This window comes from Anser cygnoides, chromosome 29 (genome assembly GCF_040182565.1).
Source record: "Anser cygnoides isolate HZ-2024a breed goose chromosome 29, Taihu_goose_T2T_genome, whole genome shotgun sequence".
In the NCBI taxonomy this organism is placed as follows: domain Eukaryota; kingdom Metazoa; phylum Chordata; class Aves; order Anseriformes; family Anatidae; genus Anser; species Anser cygnoides.
In genome coordinates this window covers 1397833-1416674 of record NC_089901.1, presented here as the reverse complement: position 1 = coordinate 1416674, position 18842 = coordinate 1397833, and the positions used below count along the sequence as shown (strand labels likewise).

Genomic DNA, 18842 nt, shown 5'->3' with positions numbered 1-18842 from the left:
TTGCCACCTCCAGGGGGTTTCTGCTGGCTGAAGGCTGGACATTCCCAAGGTCCCCCTGCCCTGAAGCTCCCTTTTGTCTCCTGTTCATGGTTGGGTGCCGATGGCTCACCCTGATGGTGGTGACTCTCACACGATAACAGCGTGAGGAGTGTCAGGACTCTACAGGCACTAAGGGAGGTACTTGTGTAGTGGAATTTCCGACCCACGCAAGAATTACCATGAGAACCATCTCTGAAACACCCAATGACACTACAAAGCAAGCAAAGCCAGGACAAAACTGAATGAATGCTGGGCTTGTTCTCTGCTAGGGTATATTCTGGGAAAACATATACCTGTACAAACACACGTACAATATGGATCCCTCCAGCAGCTGGACTTGGACCCTCTGTCTAGCCAGGAGCTTGCCCCAGAGTCCCCTCCCATTTCCTAAACTCACAAACCGTAACGAGTCTCCTGTTCAGAATCACTGAGCCTTTGATGCTGGGAGGCAGCAAGCTCCCACCGTTTATCTGCCTCCTCCTCCTGTTGATTTTGGTCAGGAGTTCCTTTCTCATTCGTGTCATCCTCCTGCCACTTGGCTTACTTCCTGTGTGTCAGGTTGGACCGTTCATGAGCTTGATGAGGAGATGATAGACCAAGGAGGGAGCAATGGTTTGAATCCAAAAGAAGGGAAGATTTAGATTAGATATGAGGAACAATGGACAAGAAACAAAGAACCACCAAAAAACCCCACCAACACTTTTGATTAAAACTTCAAGAATTATTTGGTATTCATTACCTGTGAGGTTTACAGAGGTTGCCAGATATATTTTTTTCTTGGTGGTGAATCTGATAAATTCTTTTAAATTGAACTGTCACTGACAAACCTGTGAGTCCAAAGAAATAAATGCTTAGAGGTGCTGCAGTGCACAGCAGGGTAGCAGTGGCTATGTCACCCAGGTGTCACAGTGGGGCCGTGACACGGCAGCCCAGCTGGGATAAAGCGCCAGGGATGCAGGCAGGCCCCAGTTGGGATGGAAGCCCCTGGCAGCAGGCAGCAGAGGGCAGAGCAGGGCAGGACAGGGAGGTGAGTGCGCGATGGAGCAGGGGCTGAAGCGGTGTGCGAGGCTGAGCAGGGCCAGAGTACCGCTGCAGCGTTAGCAGGGGCTGGAGCTCAGCAGCTGCTCGAGCAGGGGCTGGCTTTCAGCAGTCCCACAGCACAACGGGAACCAAGAGTCTGCTGCACAAACGGTGTTGCAGACCTTCAGCCCCAGCGGTGACAGGAAGGATTTTGGGTGTCCTGGGAAGATGCTTGGATGTCTTGGGGAGATCCTTGGGTGCTCCGCGATGAGGCACGGGTGCTCCAGGGCTATGTTTTGGTGTCAAGGAAGGTGCTTGTTTGTACCAAGGATGTGATGGGTGACACAGGGTGATGCTTGGGTGTCCTGAGGATCTACGTGGTGCCCCAGGGAGAAGATAGGGTACTCCAGAGAGGTCTTGGCATGCTTCAGAGAGGTGCTTTTTGAACCATTAAGATGCAGAAAACTCTTAAAGATTGAGTGCTCCAGAGAGATCCTTGTTTGTCCAGGGAGACAGTCAGGTGCTGCAGGGAGCTGCTTGGGTGCTCCCGGTTGGTGCCTTCTTTTCTCTGGAGGTGCTGGGGTGCCCTGGACAGATACCGTAGAGCTCCAGCGAGTGCTGTGTGCTCCGTAAAGCTGCTTGCTTTCTCTGGGGAGATGCCTGAGTGCCCCAGGAAGTTGCTTGGGTTCTCCAGAATGGTACTTAGATGTCGTGGGGCATTCTTGGAGGTACTTGGCTTCCCTGGGAATACGGTAGTGTGTGCTGTGGAGAGAGTTGGGTGCTCCCAGGATGTTTTTGGGTGTCCCCAGGGGATGAGGGAGTAGCCCTGTAGATTCTTTGGTGTCCCACAGAGGTGGTTGGGTATTGAAAGGAGAAACCTTGGTGAGCAGGAGGGCAGCGGTGGCTGTGTGATCGAGGTGTCCCAGTGGGCAGGGGGCAGCGGTGGCTGTGTCACCCAGGTGTCCCAGTGGGCGGGGGGCAGCGGTGGCTGTGTCACCCAGCTGTCCCAGTGGGGCCGTGACACGGCAGCCCAGCTGGGATAAAGGGCCAGGGTTGCGGGCAGACCCCAGTCGGGACGTAAGCCCCTGGCAGCAGCTCTGAGAGCGGAGCAGGGCAGGACAGGGAGGTGAGTGCGCGATGGAGCAGGGGCTGAAGCGCAGTGTGAGCCTGAATGGCCCAGGAAACTCAAAGGATGTGCTGGTGTGTGCAGAGGAGATGCTTGTGTACTCCCCTGAGATGCCTGGGTGCGTCAGGAGATGCTTTCTTGCTCCATGGAGATTCTTCGCTATCCCAAGAATATTCTGGGTGCTCCCCAGGCTTCTTAGCTGCTCTATCCAGATGCTCCCTGGGTGCGCAGGGAGATGCTTGGTTTCTGCAAGAAGACACCTGGGTGATGCAGCGAGTTTCCTGGATGTCCCAGGAGGATGGACTGGTGATCCTGAAAGTTTCTTGGTGGCTGCAGACAAATGCTTGAGTGCTATCTGGGGATGCTTGTGTACCTAAGGAGATGTGGTTGTGTGCCCAAGGGAGAGGCTTGTTTGATCCAGGGCAAAGCTCTGTTTCTCCAGGGAGGATTTTGGGTGCTCCAGGGAGATGGTTGGGTGCTTTCTGTGTGATGCTTGGCTCCAGGGAGACGCTGGAGTGCTGTGGGGAGATGCTTGGCTCCTGCACGTTGGTGTTTGTGTCCCCTGGGGGATGCCCGGGTGCCCACGGGGACATACTTGAATGACTGTGGCAGGTACTTGTGCACCCCATGGAAGCTGTTGGGTGCCAAGGGAGGTGCTTCCCATCTCCAGTGAGATGTTTGTGTGCCCCAGGTGGTGTTATGGAGCCCTGGGGAGATGGTTGAATTCTCCACTCAGATGTAGGAGTGTGCTGGGGAGATTCTTAGGTACTGCCATGAGGTGCTTGGGTGTTCCAGGGAGGTGCTTGTGTGCTGCAGGGAGATGCTTGGGTGACTGGGGAGAACTTTGGGTGCTCCCGGGAGGTGTTTGTGTGTCCCAGGGATATGCTTATTTGCCCTGAGGAGATACTTGTGTGCCCTGGGAACATCGTTGGGCTCTCTAGGAAGATGCTCCTCTTCCCCTAGGGGACACTTGGATGCCCCAAGGGGTGCTTGGGTACTGCAGAGAGCCGCTTGCATCCTCAAGGGCTATGCCTGAGTGCTCCAAGTGTGTTGTGCAGTGCCTTAGGGATGTGCTTGGGTGCCCCTGTGAGAGGTCTGTGTGCACCTGGGGGTACATGTGACCCTGAGGCAGGTGCTTGTGGTCCCCAAGGATGTGCTTGGGTCCCCCAGGTGGTGCTTGGGTGCCATGGGAAAATGCTTCCCCAGGGAGATGCTTGTGTACCCGGGGAGATGTTGGCTGACCCAGGCCCACGGATAGTTTCTCCAGAGAGGTGCTTCATTGCTGGAGGGAGATTCCTGGGTGCTCAGAAGACGTTCGGGGTGACCTATGCAGATGCTTGAGCACCCACGAGTGATGCTACTGTTCCCCAGGCAGGTGCTTGGCTCTTCCAAGGAGGTGCTTGGCTTCTCTCTTTAGGTCTGTGGGTGGTTCAAAGTAATGCTTGTCTGCCTTTGGGCGGTGTTGGAGTGCATCAGGAGGTGAGAGGTTTAGACAGTGCAAATTCTCTGTGCTCCAGTGAGGTGCGTGAGAGCCGTGGGGAGGTGCCTGTGTCCTCCAAAAAGAAGCTTGGGTTCCCTGGGGAGAATGTTTGCTGCCTCAGGGACAGAGCTGTGTTCCTGGGAGTTTCTTTGGAGCTCCAGGGAAAGGCTTGCGTGCTCCAGGGTGACCCTTGGGTTTCTTGGGGAAATCCTTGGCATGTCCTGAACAATGTTGGAGTTCCCAGGGGCCATTCATTGCTGCCCCAGGGAGTTCCTTCCGTGTCCAGTAAGATGCTTGGTTTGTCCCGCAGGATGCTTCTGTTCCCTTGGGAGATGCCCGCTCTCCACAGAGAGATGCTTTGATGGTGAGTGTGATGCTTGGCTACTGGCATGAGATGCTTGTGATCCCCATGGACGTGCTTGTGTTTCCAAGGGAGGTGCTTGGGCTGCCCAGGAAGATCTTGGCGTTTCCTGAGAGGTGGTACTCAGTGGATGCTCATTGGTGCTGCTGGAGTGACTCAGGAAGATGCCTGGGTTCTCTGGGGTGGTGCTTGGTTCCTCAGGAATATCCCTGGGTGCCTGAGGATACACTTCGCTCCTCCTATGGAATGCTTGGGTCCCTAAAATGTTCATGCTTGTGTGCCCTGCAATGATGCTTAAAGAAATGGCTGCAGGGAGCTCCAAATGTTTCCATTGGTGTTCCAAAGCAATGTGCCTGGGGAGGAACTGTGTAGCTCCAGGGAGAGGCTTGAGTGCTGTGCAGAGATGCTTGGTTCCTCCAGAAGGATGCTTCTGTTCCCTAGGGAGATGCTTGTTTTCCCAAGAGAGGTGCTTTGATGGAAAGTGTGCTTTTTGGCTACTGAAATGCTGAGATGCTTTTGTTCTCCGAGGATACACCAGAGATGCCTGCGTTACCGAGGAAGATCTCTGTGTTCCCTGAAAGATGGACTCAATGGGTACTCAGTGGAGATGCCGGGGTGACACAGGAAAATGCTTGGATTCTCAAAGGATCTCCTTGGTTGCCCCAGGAAGATTCCAGGGTGCTCCAGGGAGGTTCCTGAGTAACCTGGGAAGGGCCTGACGTGCCCAGGGGAATCCTTGTCTCCTCCAAGGTTCTTCAGGGCTGATCCAGGGAGTTTGCCCCGGGGGCATTCGTTGGAGCTCCAATGGAATGCTTGGCTTCCTGGAATTTTTTTTTCCAAGTTGCTTCAGTGGTTCAGAAAGACGCTGTTGTTCCCAGGACATATTTGAGGGTCCTCCAGGGAGGTCCATCCAAGGTCTTCCCTGGACAAACCGTGGGGAGATGATCAGGAGGTGCTTGGTTTTCCTGGGGATATGCTCAGGTGCCCAAAGAGGTGCTTGTGTTCCCCCGGAGGTGCTTGGGTGCTCCAGGGCAGGAGCCTGGCTCTTAAAGATTGCATGCTCCAGGGAGATCCTTGTGTGTCCAGGGAGACAGTCAGGTGCTGCAGGGAGCTGCTTGGGTGCTCCTGGTTGGTGCCTTCTTTTCCCCAGAGGTGCTGGGGTGCGCTGGACTGATCTTGGAGTGCTCCAGTGAGTGCATTTGTTCCTCAGTAAATCTGCTTGCTTTCTCTGGGGAGATGCTTGAGAGGTATTCGGGTGCTTGAAGGATGTACCTTGGTTCCCTGGGGAGATGCTTAAGCACTCTTGGTATTTTCTTGACTTTTCTAAACAACCCTTTAGTGGTCTGGGACAGTTTTTCAGTGCATCCGGAGTGAGATGCTTGAGTACTAGAAGGAGATGCCTGGGTCCACAAGGAAAATGCTGATGTTCCCTGGGGTGCCCACGGGGACATACTTGAATGACCTAAGGAGAGTCTTGTGCACCCCATGGAAGCTGTTGGGTGCCAAGGGAGGTGCTTCCCATCTCCAGTGAGATGTCTGTGTGCCCCAGGTGGTGGTATGGAGCCCTGGGGAGATGCTTGGGTTCTCCACTCAGATGTAGGAGTGTGGGTTTGAGATTCCTGGGTACTGCCATGAGGTGCTTGAGTGTTCCAGGGAGGTGCTTGGCTTCCCTGGGGAGATTTTTGGATAATACAAAGAGAGGCTTTGGTGTTCCTGTGAGGTGTTTAGGTGCCCTAAGGATATGCTTGAGAGCATCTCCTTCGTATACCAAACACCTCCCTGGGCAACCAGATCAACACCTGTAGGTGCCCAAGGATCTGCAAAGGCCACCCAAGAATATCTTTCAAGCAGCCAAGAATCTCCCTCCAGCAATGAAGCACCTCTCTGGAGAAACCACACATCGCCCTGGGTAAGCCAAACATCTCCCTGGGTACACAAGTATCTCCCTGGAGAATCCAAGCACCTTCCTGGAGCACCCAAGGAGTTCCTCAGGGTCTGTAAGCTTTTTCTCATGGTACACAAGCACCTCCTGGGACAACCAAGCACCTTGCTGGGGACCGGAATCACCTGCTTGTGAGTCAGAATTTCATCCAGAGTCACCCTAGAATCTCACAGGGGCAACCAAGCAGCTCTCTAAGGGACTCAGCAGCACAAGTGGAGCACTCCAGCACCTCCCTGCACCACACAAACTGCTCTCTGCAGTACCCAACCACCTCCTGGGGCTTCCGAGTGTCTTCTCAGAGGAACTGAACAGCTTCCTAGAGAGCCCAAGAATACTCCCAGGTCAAACAAGCTTCTCCCCAGAGCACATAAACATATCCCTGAGGCACACAAACACCTCTCTGGAGCATCCAAATTCTCCCCAGGTCACCCAAGCATCTCCCTGCAGCACACAAGCACCTCCCTGGAACACTCAAGCACCTCATGGCAGTACCCAAGAGTCTTCCCACCGCACTCCTACATCTGAGTGGAGAACCCAAGCATCTCCCCAGGGCTTCAAAACACCACCTGGGGCACACAAATATCTCACTGGAGATGGGAAGCACCTCCCTTGGCACCCAAGAGCTTCCATGTGGTGCACAAGCACCTGGAAGGGTCATAATATGTCCCCGTGGGCACCCACGCATCATGACAGGGCACATAAGCACCTCCTTGGAGATATCAGGCACCTACGTAGAGCATTCAAGAATCTACCCTAAATAAGAAGAATATCCTTCAAGCACCCAAGCATCTCCATACTTCTATCTAATACCTTCTTGGAAGACCCAAGCACCTCTCTGTGGAAGAGTAGCATCAACCGTGGGCACCCAAGCATCTCCATGGGGCACCCAAGAAAATCCTTGCAGGACCCAAGCATCTCCACACAGCAATGAAGTACCTCCTTGGAGAAACCTGACAAACATCTCCCTGGGGAACACAAGCACTTTCCTGGAGGACCCAAGGATCCCCCTGGAATCCCCAAGCATTTTTCCAGGGCACGCTAGCATCTCCTCGCTTGACCCAGACAACCTTCCTTGAGCGCATGAGAATCTCTCTGGAGCACCCAAGCATCTCCACAAAGCATCCATGCACTTTTGTGGGACACCCAGGTTCCTCCCATTGATGACAAAGCCTGTCCCTGGGGTGTGCAAGCAATCCCTTATGAACCCAAGAAATTCCCAGATCGCACAAGCGTCTCCCAGAGGCATCCAAGTACATTCTGAGAACACCCAAGCATCTATCTGGAGCAATAACGCACTCACTGTGGCACCCAGGCGTGTCCCTGGAGCACCCAGACATGCCCCCGGGGCACCCAGGCATCTTATTTGAGCATTGTAACATCTCCCCAGGACACACAAGCACCTCCTGGTACAAACAAAGATTGCCCTGGACACCCAAGTCTTGACACGGAACTCAGAACCGTCTCCCCAGGGTACACAAGCACCTCAAGGGATAGCCGAGATCCCCCATGGGAACCTCCAGCCCCTCCCCATGGTTCACTAAAACCTCCCTGGGGTACACAGATATGTCTCTGGGAACCGAAAGCATCTCCACAGAGCATCCAAGGCTTTCTCTGGAGCACTAGGAACCTCCCTGGGGTATAAAAGCATTACAGGGGCACCCAAGAACCTCCCTAAGGCACATCTGTCCCCAGGCAGAGCTCCAGGCACTCCAGCTGCTCATTGACAGGGAGGGCAATGCCCCCTCCTCATGTCCTTAGCCTGTCCTTCCTAAAGAGTCCGTGTACCTTCCATTCCAACACGCCAGTCATGGGAGGCACCCCCCCACTTCTCCTCAGTGCCAAAGAGGTCATTTCATAGCAGCGGGCACAGATGGGGCTGAGGGACTCAGTGCCGCATTCCTGCCTTAGACTTTGCCAAAAAGCTCCCTCTCCTCTGAGCTCAGGGATATGGGAGAGAACCAGAAAATGGAAAGAAATTGTCGGTTGAGGTAAAAACTGTTGAAGAGGACAGAAAAGGAAGGGAGAATAATAACAACGGAATTGTACCAAGCAAGGACAGCCAGCAGCATCCTGGGCTGTGTGAGCCGGGAAAGGCCAGGGGATACAGGGAAGGGATGATCCGGAAGACGGCATCCAGATTTTGGGTCCCCAGGACAGGAGGGATGTCAGCAAGCTGCAGCGGGTTTGGCACAGGGCCCCCAAGATGCTCTGGAGCACTCTGCCTGTGAGGAGAGGCTGAGGGTGCTGGGCTTGTCCAGCCTGGAGAAGGGCAGGACGAGGGGGACCTCCTCTGGCTGTAGCTCTGAGGGGGTTGTGGAGGATGCAGAGCCAGGATCTTCAGCTGGGTTCAGGGTGGGAGGACAAAAGACAACAGCTGTGAAGGTGAAAGAGGAGAGCTTCAGGCTGGAGAGAAGGCAAAAAGCCTTTTCACCATGAGCTCAGCCAGGCGTCACCTGGAGGCTGTGCAGTCTCCATCTTTGCTGGTTTTGCAAAATGCAACAGGATCATGCCTTGAACAGCCTGTTCTGGCTGTGCTTGTGACAACTTGGGCTGCAGGCCTCCTGAGGTCCCTGCCAACATGCCTTGTGGTCCTTTGACCTCAGGCCCAATTTCTGCTGGCGACAGAGGAGATGCTGTGGGGCCTGAATCCTCCTGTGCTGTAGGGGACCATCTAAAGCCAGGCAGGTGAACTCCGTCTCTTCACCTGTCTGAAGGGAATGCATACTCTGTCCTGGCCCTAAAGGACAGCTGAGCATCGTTTCTACTTTTGCCACACTTTCCTTTCACCTGGAAAAATGAATATTGCATGCAGGTTCATGGCCCTGATTTCCTCCATCTGTGCAGCGAGGTCAAAATCTCAGTGTTATTTACTTTTCTGCAAAGACTGTGAATCGTCATGGACCTTGCATGGGCAGATAAGATTGGGGGTGGGGAGGGGGGGGCGGGTCACAGGGCTTTGTACAAGATGCAGAATGATCTTATTTAATGGTGTTGGCCTAACAATACTAGAAATGTTTTGAAATGACAATAAAATTTAAAAAAAAAAAAAAAGAAAACAAAACTAAACAGAAATAAAGGCAAACTTCTAAAGTATTGATAGTTTATGATTGATGCACATTTCTGCTTTTACAATTTTTGTGATTTTGTTTTCCTTTGTTTTAATAGTTAATAATGGCCAGTGTTGATGATCTGAGACACACTGCCCAGCCTCCACCTGCAGCTCCTGAGGGCCTCCGGTCTCCCACAGGTCCTCTTGACAGCTCCCAGCCCCAGTACAGAGGGGCCTCTGAACCTAGCAAGGTCTGCCTGGAAGGGTGAACAAACTATTCCAACATAGGAAAGAAAATAAAAATAAATAAATAAAATTTAAAAAAGAGCGCATGTTCATCACCTCAAACACTCTGTCTGAAACAGTTCTTGTATGGCCATCCCTTGTGGAAGGTGACCGTCATTAGCTGCAGCTTGCACTGGGCACACAGCTGAGGAGAGTGTTTTACTGTTTACTGAACTGCATCACACTTACCTTTGGTTGGTTTTCAATGGGGAGCAATCCTTCTGTGCCTGCGTGCAGGCAGTTCTGTGGGGAAAAGGTCTGGGAGTTGGTGCAAAGGAGCTGTAACATGCAGCTGCAGCCCCGACTGGAGAAGTCTGATGGGAGGAGAAGTGCTGCAAGTCCCAGGTGGCTCCTGAGAGAAATGGTGGGGCTGGGGAGGTGAGGAGCAAGGTTGCCCACAGACTGTCTGGCCTCAAGGGACCGCTCTTCCAAGCCGACCAGGCCTCCTTAGGAGACCCTCTGGATCAATAGCAAAGGGAGAGGGCAGGGAATTGAAATACATCAAGAAAGAATCCAACCTGAAGGGAAAACTCTCTTGTTATCAACTGTTCATTGAAATCTGCCTCATTCGCTACCCTCCCGAAATCTCCCCACTTAGATGTACAAGCCCTGAAGCCTTGAAGGAACTGCTGGGCAGAAGGAGGGCACAGGAGGGCTCTCTTCATTGTACTGAGCCCCAGGGTGTATTTGGTGCTGAGTCCGTGGACCTCTGGTCCTGAGAGGAGATAGCGCCGGGCGCACAAGAAGGGAAGGCCAGAAGAAATGCTGAAGTTTCTGGGAGTGTTAATTGGTCCCACTGGGGGCCATTACCACCACAGCTCCCCCTCGGACCTGTTAGAGAAGGAAATGGGAGGCAGTGACGACAGGCAGGCAAAGGCAAAGTAAAGGTGGCCCTGATGCCGAGCAAAACCTTCATGTGTTTTATCAAAGCAAACACCAAGGCCTGACACCCAGCTCTGGGAAGAGAGCTTCTGTTCCTCATGCTGCTCTTCAAGGGGCAGTGGGATCTGGGCTGTGTGATGGCAGCTAAAGGACAACAGTACAACACCAGTGCACAGGGCTGCAGGGAGGCCACATGGTTTCAGTGCCAGGAGCACAGTGTGTCGTCTCATAGGCCCCAGTGGCAGAGACAACAGTCAGAGCCAAGGGGACAAAGACCTCTGCTCTGTCAGGGCCTTCCAGCCCTGTCAGTGCCCTTGGACGTCTCCCCACAGGTTGTCCTATCCTGCCCCATGCCTGAACCATTTTCCCTGCAGCCTGGGGACATCCAACCTGCTTCCCCACCGCAGCATCTCCTTACCCATACTAGGAACTGCTTGTGCTCACTGTCTTTGACTTGAAACGCAAAGCCATGGGCTGATCCAGACTCCCTCTGAGTCACCACAGCACTGCCCTTGGAGTGCCATTTCTTTCTGCTCATCACCATGCTGGACCTCCAAAACGGCAGATTGTGGTGGCTTTCCTTTCTCACGTTCTTTCTCCCTACCCAAAATGGGCCATCATCTCTGAAAGCAGATTTCCAGCTCTCAGGAGCTCCTACAAGAGTGCCCTGAGCCTGAGCTTCACCAGGCCTAGGAAGCGCAGGGCTCTCAGCCTCCACACGCATGACCCCTAGCCCTGTCTTGGCACACCTCCTGTGAACCCTCTCCATTCCTCACTATTCCTTCAGAAAAGGAGCCTCATACTGGGAAAGACTCTTCCAGTTAGGGCCACACCAGTGTGGAGTCATGGAAGATGAGAAGTGCCTTGCCTGGGTGGACACACTCCTCCTAGTGCAGCCCAGCGTGGACATGACCATATCCGTGTTTAGCACTGCCGGCTCATATGGCATCCCTGGTTGTGCCCAGGCTCTTTTCCTCCTGGTTGCTCTTCCTGCAGTCCGGTCCAAGCCTGCTGTCATGTATGGAGCTGTTCTGCCCCTGATGCAGAGCATCACAAGGTGGGAAAGAGAGGCTCTCTTCTCCTTGGAAAATGCAATGACATTTATTCACCAAATCCAAGAGTTTCACAAGAAACTGCACATTCTGAAATGTACCGCAACGGAACCTGGTCATGGAAGTCATCTTCAAGCATGTAGAGGATATGTTGATCAGGAGTGGTCAGCATGGATTCCCCAAGGAGAAATCACGCTTAACCAACCTGATAGCCTTCTATGATGAGTCGAGAAGCTGGGCAGATGAGGGGAGAGCAGTGAATGTGGTCTACCTTGACTTCAGAAAGACTTTTGACACTGTTTCCCATAACATCCTCATAGACAAGCTCAGGAAGCATGGCCTACCTGAGTGGACAGTGAGGTGGATTGATAATTGGGTGGATGGCAGAGCTCGGAGGGTTGTGCTCAGTGGTGTGGAGTCTAGTTGGAGGCCTGTAGCTGCTGGTGTCCCCCAGGGGTCAGTACTGGGTCCAGTCTTGTTCAGCTTATTCACCAATGACCTCCTTTTCTTTTGGCTCTATATCAGGATCTGCCTTTGTCCCAGCAGCTGCGGTGCCTTGCAAGGGGCTGGGGCTGTGGTGGCCATGCCCGAGCTCTGCAGCAGCCTGTGGCAAGGCAACCGTGAGCGTGGTTGCCACGAGCCCTGCCTGCCCTCCTCCTGCCACGCTCCGTCAGGCGGCTGCAGCAGAGGGGACCCACAGCCAGCCCCTGGCTGCGCTCTGCCACCCGCCTCTCCAGTGCCATCCCTGCTGCCTTGGGGTGCTCTGTGACGCGCTGGGTGACCTCACAAGACCTGCCGGCCAGCACATCTCCTGCGGGGCAACCAGGCCGCACAGCGGCAGGGACCTCACCACCGCCCTTCCAGCCTCCTCCCCTCCCCTCGGCCACGGCCTTGTCTCTGCTGGCAGGAGCGGCCTTGGGAGGCGCTTCCTGGCCTCCTCTCGATAGTGAGCTGAAAGGAAAAATGGTCTCTTCCTTGACAGAACAATGGCATCAAATTTGAAAAGCTTCATTAGCAGGTAGGTGAAACCTTTACTAGGTTTTGTTAGATAGAAGGAAGTTTAGAAACTTTCATCCCTGATGTTAGCTTACTCACTAATTAGTCAGCTTTATCTATAAGAGCCTCCAGACTTGTATCTCAGAATGAGGGCAAGCTGACCCAGGCCTAGAGGATGTGTCAGAAGATTAGGCGAGGAACTCATGCTATGCATATATCCTTGGATGTGTAAGCAACTAAGCTTTGTATGCATGCCTAAGATGAAAGAAGAAGAGAAGAAAGATTTAGATGGCTTGAGCATGGACCAGAACTGGATTCAACTAACGAACATAGTGAGGAAGATTACCGATGACCACCAGAGACCCCTGAAAGACCACCAGTGGAAACAAATGTGCATGGGTCAGAGACATTTACTGATTTTAATGAGTTACAGGAAATAGTATGAATATGTTTTGGGGAAATCTGATTAACATGTATGTTTTGATTGTATATAACCCCTATAGCTCAAACAGTTCTGTAAGCACACTAGGTGGAGTGATCCCCACTAAGTCCAGCACCTCAGTAAAAGAACGCCTGCTTTCTAAAACTCCAAATTGAGTCTTAGAGAGTTCCTTTGACTGGCTTTTACAGTATCACCCTCGCCTCCTGCCACCTGATGCCCACTCATGCTCCTGGCACAAACGTGGCCCCGCACCAACACCACCGCTCGTGCTGCCTTTGCCTCCTTACCCTGTCCTCTCCCTCGACTCCTTGTCTCTGCCAGGCCCCACGTTCCACACCCAAATGCATCCCTTTGCTCTCACCACCCTTTCCCCTGCCCAGCAGGATGGCAGAGGCAGGGCAGGACATGGGAGAGTTAGGCCCTGTAGCGCCCATGCAGAACGCTTGTGGCAAAGTGGGAGCTGAGATTGGGCTCTGTGGTGCAGAGGAGGCCCCATGCAGAAAAGATGAGGTTAAACAGCAACTTTGCAGGGGGGGTCTCCAGCTTGGTTTGGCACGGGAGGCTTCAGGCCACAGAAGGGCAAGGGATGGGTCAGCCACAACTTCTCTGGGCAACCTGTTAAATTGACCACCACCCCCAAAGGAAAGAATGTCTTCCTTATACCTAATTTTAAAGTACCCTCTTCTAGTTTTAAAACATTACCTAAAGGCCCCTTTAGGTACTGGAAGGCTGCTATAGAGTCTCTCCAGGCTGAAGAGAACCAGCTTTCTCAGCCAGTCTTCATTGAAAAGGTGCCCCAGCCCCTCTGTCATGTTTTTGGCCTCTTCTAGACTCCTTCGAATACTTCCATGTCCTTCTAGAGTTCGGGGCCCCAGAGCTGAATGCAGTAATCCAGGAGGGGTCTCCCGAGAGCGGAGTGGAAGGAGAGAATCACCTCTCTCAAGCTTTGGGCCAAACTTCTTTGATGCAGCCCAGAATACAGCTGGCTTTCTGGGATGCAAACTCACATTGCCGGCACAGGTTGAGCTTCTCATCCACCAACACCCCAGGTCCTTCTCCTCAGAGCTGCTCTCTAGCCATTCTCATGAGGTTCTCACAGGAAGATCTCTCAAGCCTGTCCAGGTCCAACTGCATATCATCCCCTCCCTCCAGTGTATCGACTGCACCACCCAGCTTGGTGCCATCAGCATACTCGCTGAGATTGCACTCAATCACACTGTCCGTGTCACTGACAAAGTGTTAAAACAGTGCTGGTCCCAATACTGGCCCCTGAGGAACACCACTCTTTACTGACCTCCACTTGGACATTGAGCTGTAGACTCCAGCTCCTTGAGGGTGACCATGCAGCCACTTCCTTACCCACCAGGTGATCCATCCATCACATCCACGTCTCTCCAATTGAGAGACAAGGATATGGTGTGGGACAGCGTCAAATGATTTGCACAAGTCAAGGTTCATGACGTGAGTTGCTCTTCCCCTCTCCACCAATGCTGTAAGCCCATCGTAGAAGGCCACCAGATTTGTCTGGCACGATCTAGTGAAGCCATGTTGGCTGTCACCAAGAGCCTCCAGTTTGCTGTCGCCACCAGTCCAGAAGGCAGGGTAGCGTGATATGTCAGAGAGAGGCATTTGCAATGAACGTGTGCAAGGAGGGTGACAGAAATCTCATGGGAACACTGGGGGTAATTACTGGAGTTCTGCACAGAGAAATGTCAGGGCTCTGTGAGGTGCCCACATCCGAGCTGGCCTCACGTACTGCTCATACACACTGGGCTCTTCAGAGACACGGGTCCCTGCCTTGCACACACAGGGGCAGTGCACTGCACACTTGCAGGGTCCCTCTGGCTCCTGCAGCCACTGCCAGAGGCTGGAAGGCACCTCAGCCCTGCGGTGCATCGCCCTGCTCTGCCCTCCTCTGAGATGCCCCAAGGCATGAGGAATGGGCACAGGGACCTCGGAGGTGCAAGGAAGCACATCTCAGAGCTGCGTTCAGGTCTTGCACTTTGGACTAGAGGATCTCTGAAGGTGCATTCCACCGGGCCTGTTCTGTGCTATTCAGGCAGATGCCCCATGGTTGTTACTCTCAGGATGAAGGAACCTGAAGACACTCTGCCCCACTGGTCTTCATGACACCCCTAGGGATAGCTGATGGCCTTTGTGCTCGCTCTTGTTCCTCTCTCCATGTGCGTACGATGTGCCTGCAGGTAGCAGCAGCACCAAAGGGTTTCTGTTCCCATGTCTCCCTTGGGGGAGGCCAGCTGTGTCACTCAAGTGCCCACTGCCTGTCCCTGCCTGCGGTCCCAGCATGGCCACACAGCAGCACTGGCACCAAGCTGCAGGAGCAGCCAGGCCTTACACCGCCAGCAGGGCTCAGCAGGAGAGGGTGGCAGTGGCAGGAGAGCAGCTCTGCATGGACCCAGAGCTGGCACTCCCAGGCTGGACTGCTGAACCACGACTCTTCTCCCCTCTACCTCTGCACACAGGCACTGTACCTGCAGCTACACAAAAGGCCTCAGAGGAAGGATATAAGAAACAATGTTACTTTATTTGGTTTAAATGGAAAACCAAAATGAAGAATATTATTTCTAAGTGAACAAAATTACTCAGAATATTAGTGGAAAGTACCAGCAACACAAGAAAAAAGGGCAGGCATGGCCTATCGTGAGTAACGTTTTCAGGTGTTCTCAGAAGAAGAGAGGCAAGAATGTTTATTGGTTATGAAAAACACCTGGTCATCAGTGTCCGTATGGCATTCTTGAGCTCCTGGTTCCTCATGCTGTAGATGAGGGGGTTCACTGCTGGAGGCACCACTGCATACAGGACTGCCAGCACCAGGTCCAGGGATGGGGAGGATATGGAGGGGGGCTTCAGTTGGGCAAACATGATGGTGCTCATAAAGAGGGAGACCACAGCCAGGTGAGGGAGGCACGTGGAAAAGGCTTTGTGCCATCCCTGCTGGGACGGGATCTTCAGCACGGCCCTGAAGATCTGCACATAGGACAGAGCAATGAAAACAAAACAACTCCCAAATAGAAAAGCAGTAACCACAAGAACTTGAACTTCCCTTAGGTAGGAGTCTGAGCAGGAGAGCTTGAGGATCTGGGGGATTTCACAGAAGAACTGGTTGAGGGAATTGCCACAGCAGAGAGGCAGTGAAAATGTATTGGCAGTGTGCAGCACAGCGTGGAGAAAGCCACTGCCCCAGGCAGCTGCTGCCATGGTGGCACAGGCTCTGGTGCCCAGGAGGGTCCCGTAGTGCAGGGGCTGGCAGATGGCGATGTAGCGGTCGTAGGCCATGATGGTGAGAAGAGATAATTCTGCTGAAATCAAAAAGACTAGCAAAAAGAACTGTGCAGCACATCCTGGGTAGGAAATGGCCCTGGTGTCCCAGAGGAAACTGGCCATGGCTTTGGGGACAGAAGTGGAGATGGAGCCCAGGTCGAGGAGGGCGAGGTTGAGGAGAAAGAAGTACATGGGGGTGTGGAGGCGGTGGTCGCAGGCTATGGCAGTGATGATGACCCCGTTGCCCAGGAGGGCAGCCAGGTAGATGCCCAGGAAGAGCGCGAAGTGCAGGAGCTGCAGCTCCCGCGTGTCTGCGAATGCCAGGAGGAGGAACTCGGTGATGGAGCTGCTGTTACACATCTATTGCCTCGGAGAAAGGGAGCCTGTCCAAACGAAGGAAAGACTGTGGAAATTTAATGCAAAATCCATTGCTTGTCTCAACAAACACCACACAAACAACATACTGCCTCATGCATTTCAGGATGATGTTTCTGCTGCTCCTTGTCTTTTCTCTGGTTGGTGCTCTGACGATGCCACAAGAAGCAGGGGGCTGTGCTGTGGGCTGTGCAGCAGTCAGTCCTGGTCTACAGCAGCAGGTAAAAGGGAACCTGGATTGATCTGAGAAGTCCACAGGCCAGGGACAAGTCCCTGCTGCAGGACATGAGGGGAAGGTCAAATAATTCCCTAAGAAACAACAAAGGTGATATCAGTACCGTCTGTATGCTGAGGTGTGTGAGGTGCCTCAGAGCAGCAGCAATGCTCAAGGAGCCTTAGTCTTTAGTACAGATGTTCCTACTCCATTACCATCATTCTGCCTCAGCACATGGGCAGGAAAACGAAGCAGATTCTAAAAGTGCACTGCCTTCAGGTAGCTCCTGGTGGGCAGTTCTGCTGTGCAGTGCCCTGGGGAGGTGCGGGGCTGTGAGCAGCCTGCCCCAGGCAGCAGGCTCTGGGCAGCAGCAGGACCCTGCCCTGCCGTGCCGTGCCGTGCCGTGCCGTGCCGGGGGGGCTCCTTCCAGCCGCAGCTTCTCCCCGCAGCCCCTGGGCAGCTCCCCGGGCAGGCTGAGTGCTGAGCCTGGCAGGCGGCAGAGGCCCTGCCCCGCCACACAGCCCCTGGGGCACAGCAGGGACCCTGCTCTGCACCACAGCCCTGGGCACCCCTGCCTGCACCCCCGGCTGCACAGCCTGCAGCCGGCCCCAAGAGAACAGAGCCCTCGGGCCCTGCACGCTCACCCTGCAGCACACAAGCCCTGCGTGCCCTTCAACTCCAACACCGAGCGTCCTCCTGACAGCTGCCATCGCCTGAGGGCTGTGCCAGCTCCAGGAGAGCCTGGCAGGGTGCGCAGCGGCATTGCCCTGCACCCAGACACTTACCGTGGGGAGGTGGCTGTGAGGATTTCTCCCTCTGCCAGCTCTCCCCTGCCTTTCTATGCCAGGCTGCCCTGAACCTCTCTCCCCCTCCTCTCCTCTCCCCATGCCAGCTGCACGCAGTGCCCCCAGCCCTGCTGCGCCTGGCACAGGAGCTGCTCGTGGGAGGCTGAAGCAGCTTCTCAAGTAGACCAAGTCTGATGCAAACTGCAAAGCCTCTCCCAGTGTTAACGGTGCCACTGAGGGACATTACTGACAAAGCCTCCCCATGGACTTGTTAGAGCAGAAAAGTGCAGGCAGTGATGACGGGGAGACCAAGGCCCAGGAAAGGTGGCCCTGGTGCTGAGGAAACCTTGATGTGTCCCATGAAGTCCAACAGTCGGGCCCCGACCCCAGCCTCTGGGAAGGGAGATCCTGTCCCTCCAGCGCGGTTTAGGACTCTTTCTGGGTCAGTGCGCAGTGGGTAAGGGCAGTGCCAAGTACAAGGCTACAGGAGGACATCTCCTAGGCTCCTGGAGGGGGATGAGGAGGCATTGAGACCCTAATGCTGTAAGGATGAGGTGTCTCCTCATAGGCCTCACTGACAGAGACAAGAGCCAGAGCCCAGCAGACAAAGCTGTTGGCTCTGTCAGGGGCTTTCATCTTCCAAAGGATCCTTGACAATAACCATCACAGGCTGTGCTGTGCTGTTGCCTGTCTGCACCTGTTTCCCTGCAGGACTTAGATACCCACCTTGCTTCCCCACCTTGCTCTCACCTGAGCACCTCCCTGCCTTGACTGATGTCTCTCCATCTGCCCTCAGTAATCTATGAAACACAAAGCCAGGGCACTGATCCTGACACCCTCTGCATGATGTCTTGCACCACAGCTCTGCTCTTCAAGAAGCATTTCACCTCATACCCCCATCTCACCACCCTGAATCTGAATTTTGTGATGTCCTTTCTTTCCCATGTTCTTTCGGACAAAGAGGAAAAACTCCACCATCACTGCAACCACCCCTCGAGCAGTCTCAGCCTACTTCTCTACTGCCCAGAGCCTGCAAGAAACAGGGCCAAAGAAGCCCAGGTCCCTCAGCCTGGGCCACCCTGCTCCAGAGGTAGCCACAGCAGCACTGAGTCGAGAGGGACGATAACCCAAGTGGTCTGGGTGGTCCCCCGCTGCCTCTAGTGCAGCCCCGTAAGGAGCTGGCCTTGCTCCCTCTCAGCATGTCCCACTGGCTCCTATGGTGTCCTCGTAGCACCCACGCCTTCTCCTCAGGGTCCCCCCTCAGCTGCTCACGTCCAACCCTGCCCTGATGGATGCAGGTATTCTGCCCCACGTGCAGCACTGGCCACGTCTCCTTGCCACCTCCAGGGGGTTTCTGCTGGCTGAAGGCTGGACATTCCCAAGGTCCCCCTGCCCTGAAGCTCCCTTTTGTCTCCTGTTCATGGTTGGGTGCCGATGGCTCACCCTGATGGTGGTGACTCTCACACGATAACAGCGTGAGGAGTGTCAGGACTCTACAGGCACTAAGGGAGG

The 18842-nt window shown here is 54.1% G+C and overlaps 1 protein-coding gene across 1 annotated transcript; it reads right to left on the bottom strand.

The window, feature by feature from the left end:
- Positions 1-15389: 15389 nt before the first annotated feature.
- On the bottom strand, positions 15390-16316 carry LOC136787379 (olfactory receptor 14C36-like). The gene is made up of 2 exons (XM_066984558.1): positions 16109-16316; positions 15390-15994 (listed from the first exon to the last, which is right to left on the bottom strand). The coding sequence occupies exons 1-2, from the start codon at positions 16314-16316 to the stop codon at positions 15390-15392; spliced, it is 813 nt and encodes a 270-aa protein (XP_066840659.1).
- Between the last annotated feature and the right edge of the window lie 2526 nt (positions 16317-18842).

Bases quoted from the DNA above. Each gene is read 5' to 3' on its own strand.
- LOC136787379 (XM_066984558.1), bottom strand. From the start codon at position 16,316: ATGTGTAACAGCAGCTCCATCACCGAGTTCCTCCTCCTGGCATTCGCA. The intron at 15,995-16,108 runs GCTCCATCTCCA...TTTTGATTTCAG, and splicing joins CCTCGCCCTCCTCGACCTGG to CAGAATTATCTCTTCTCACC.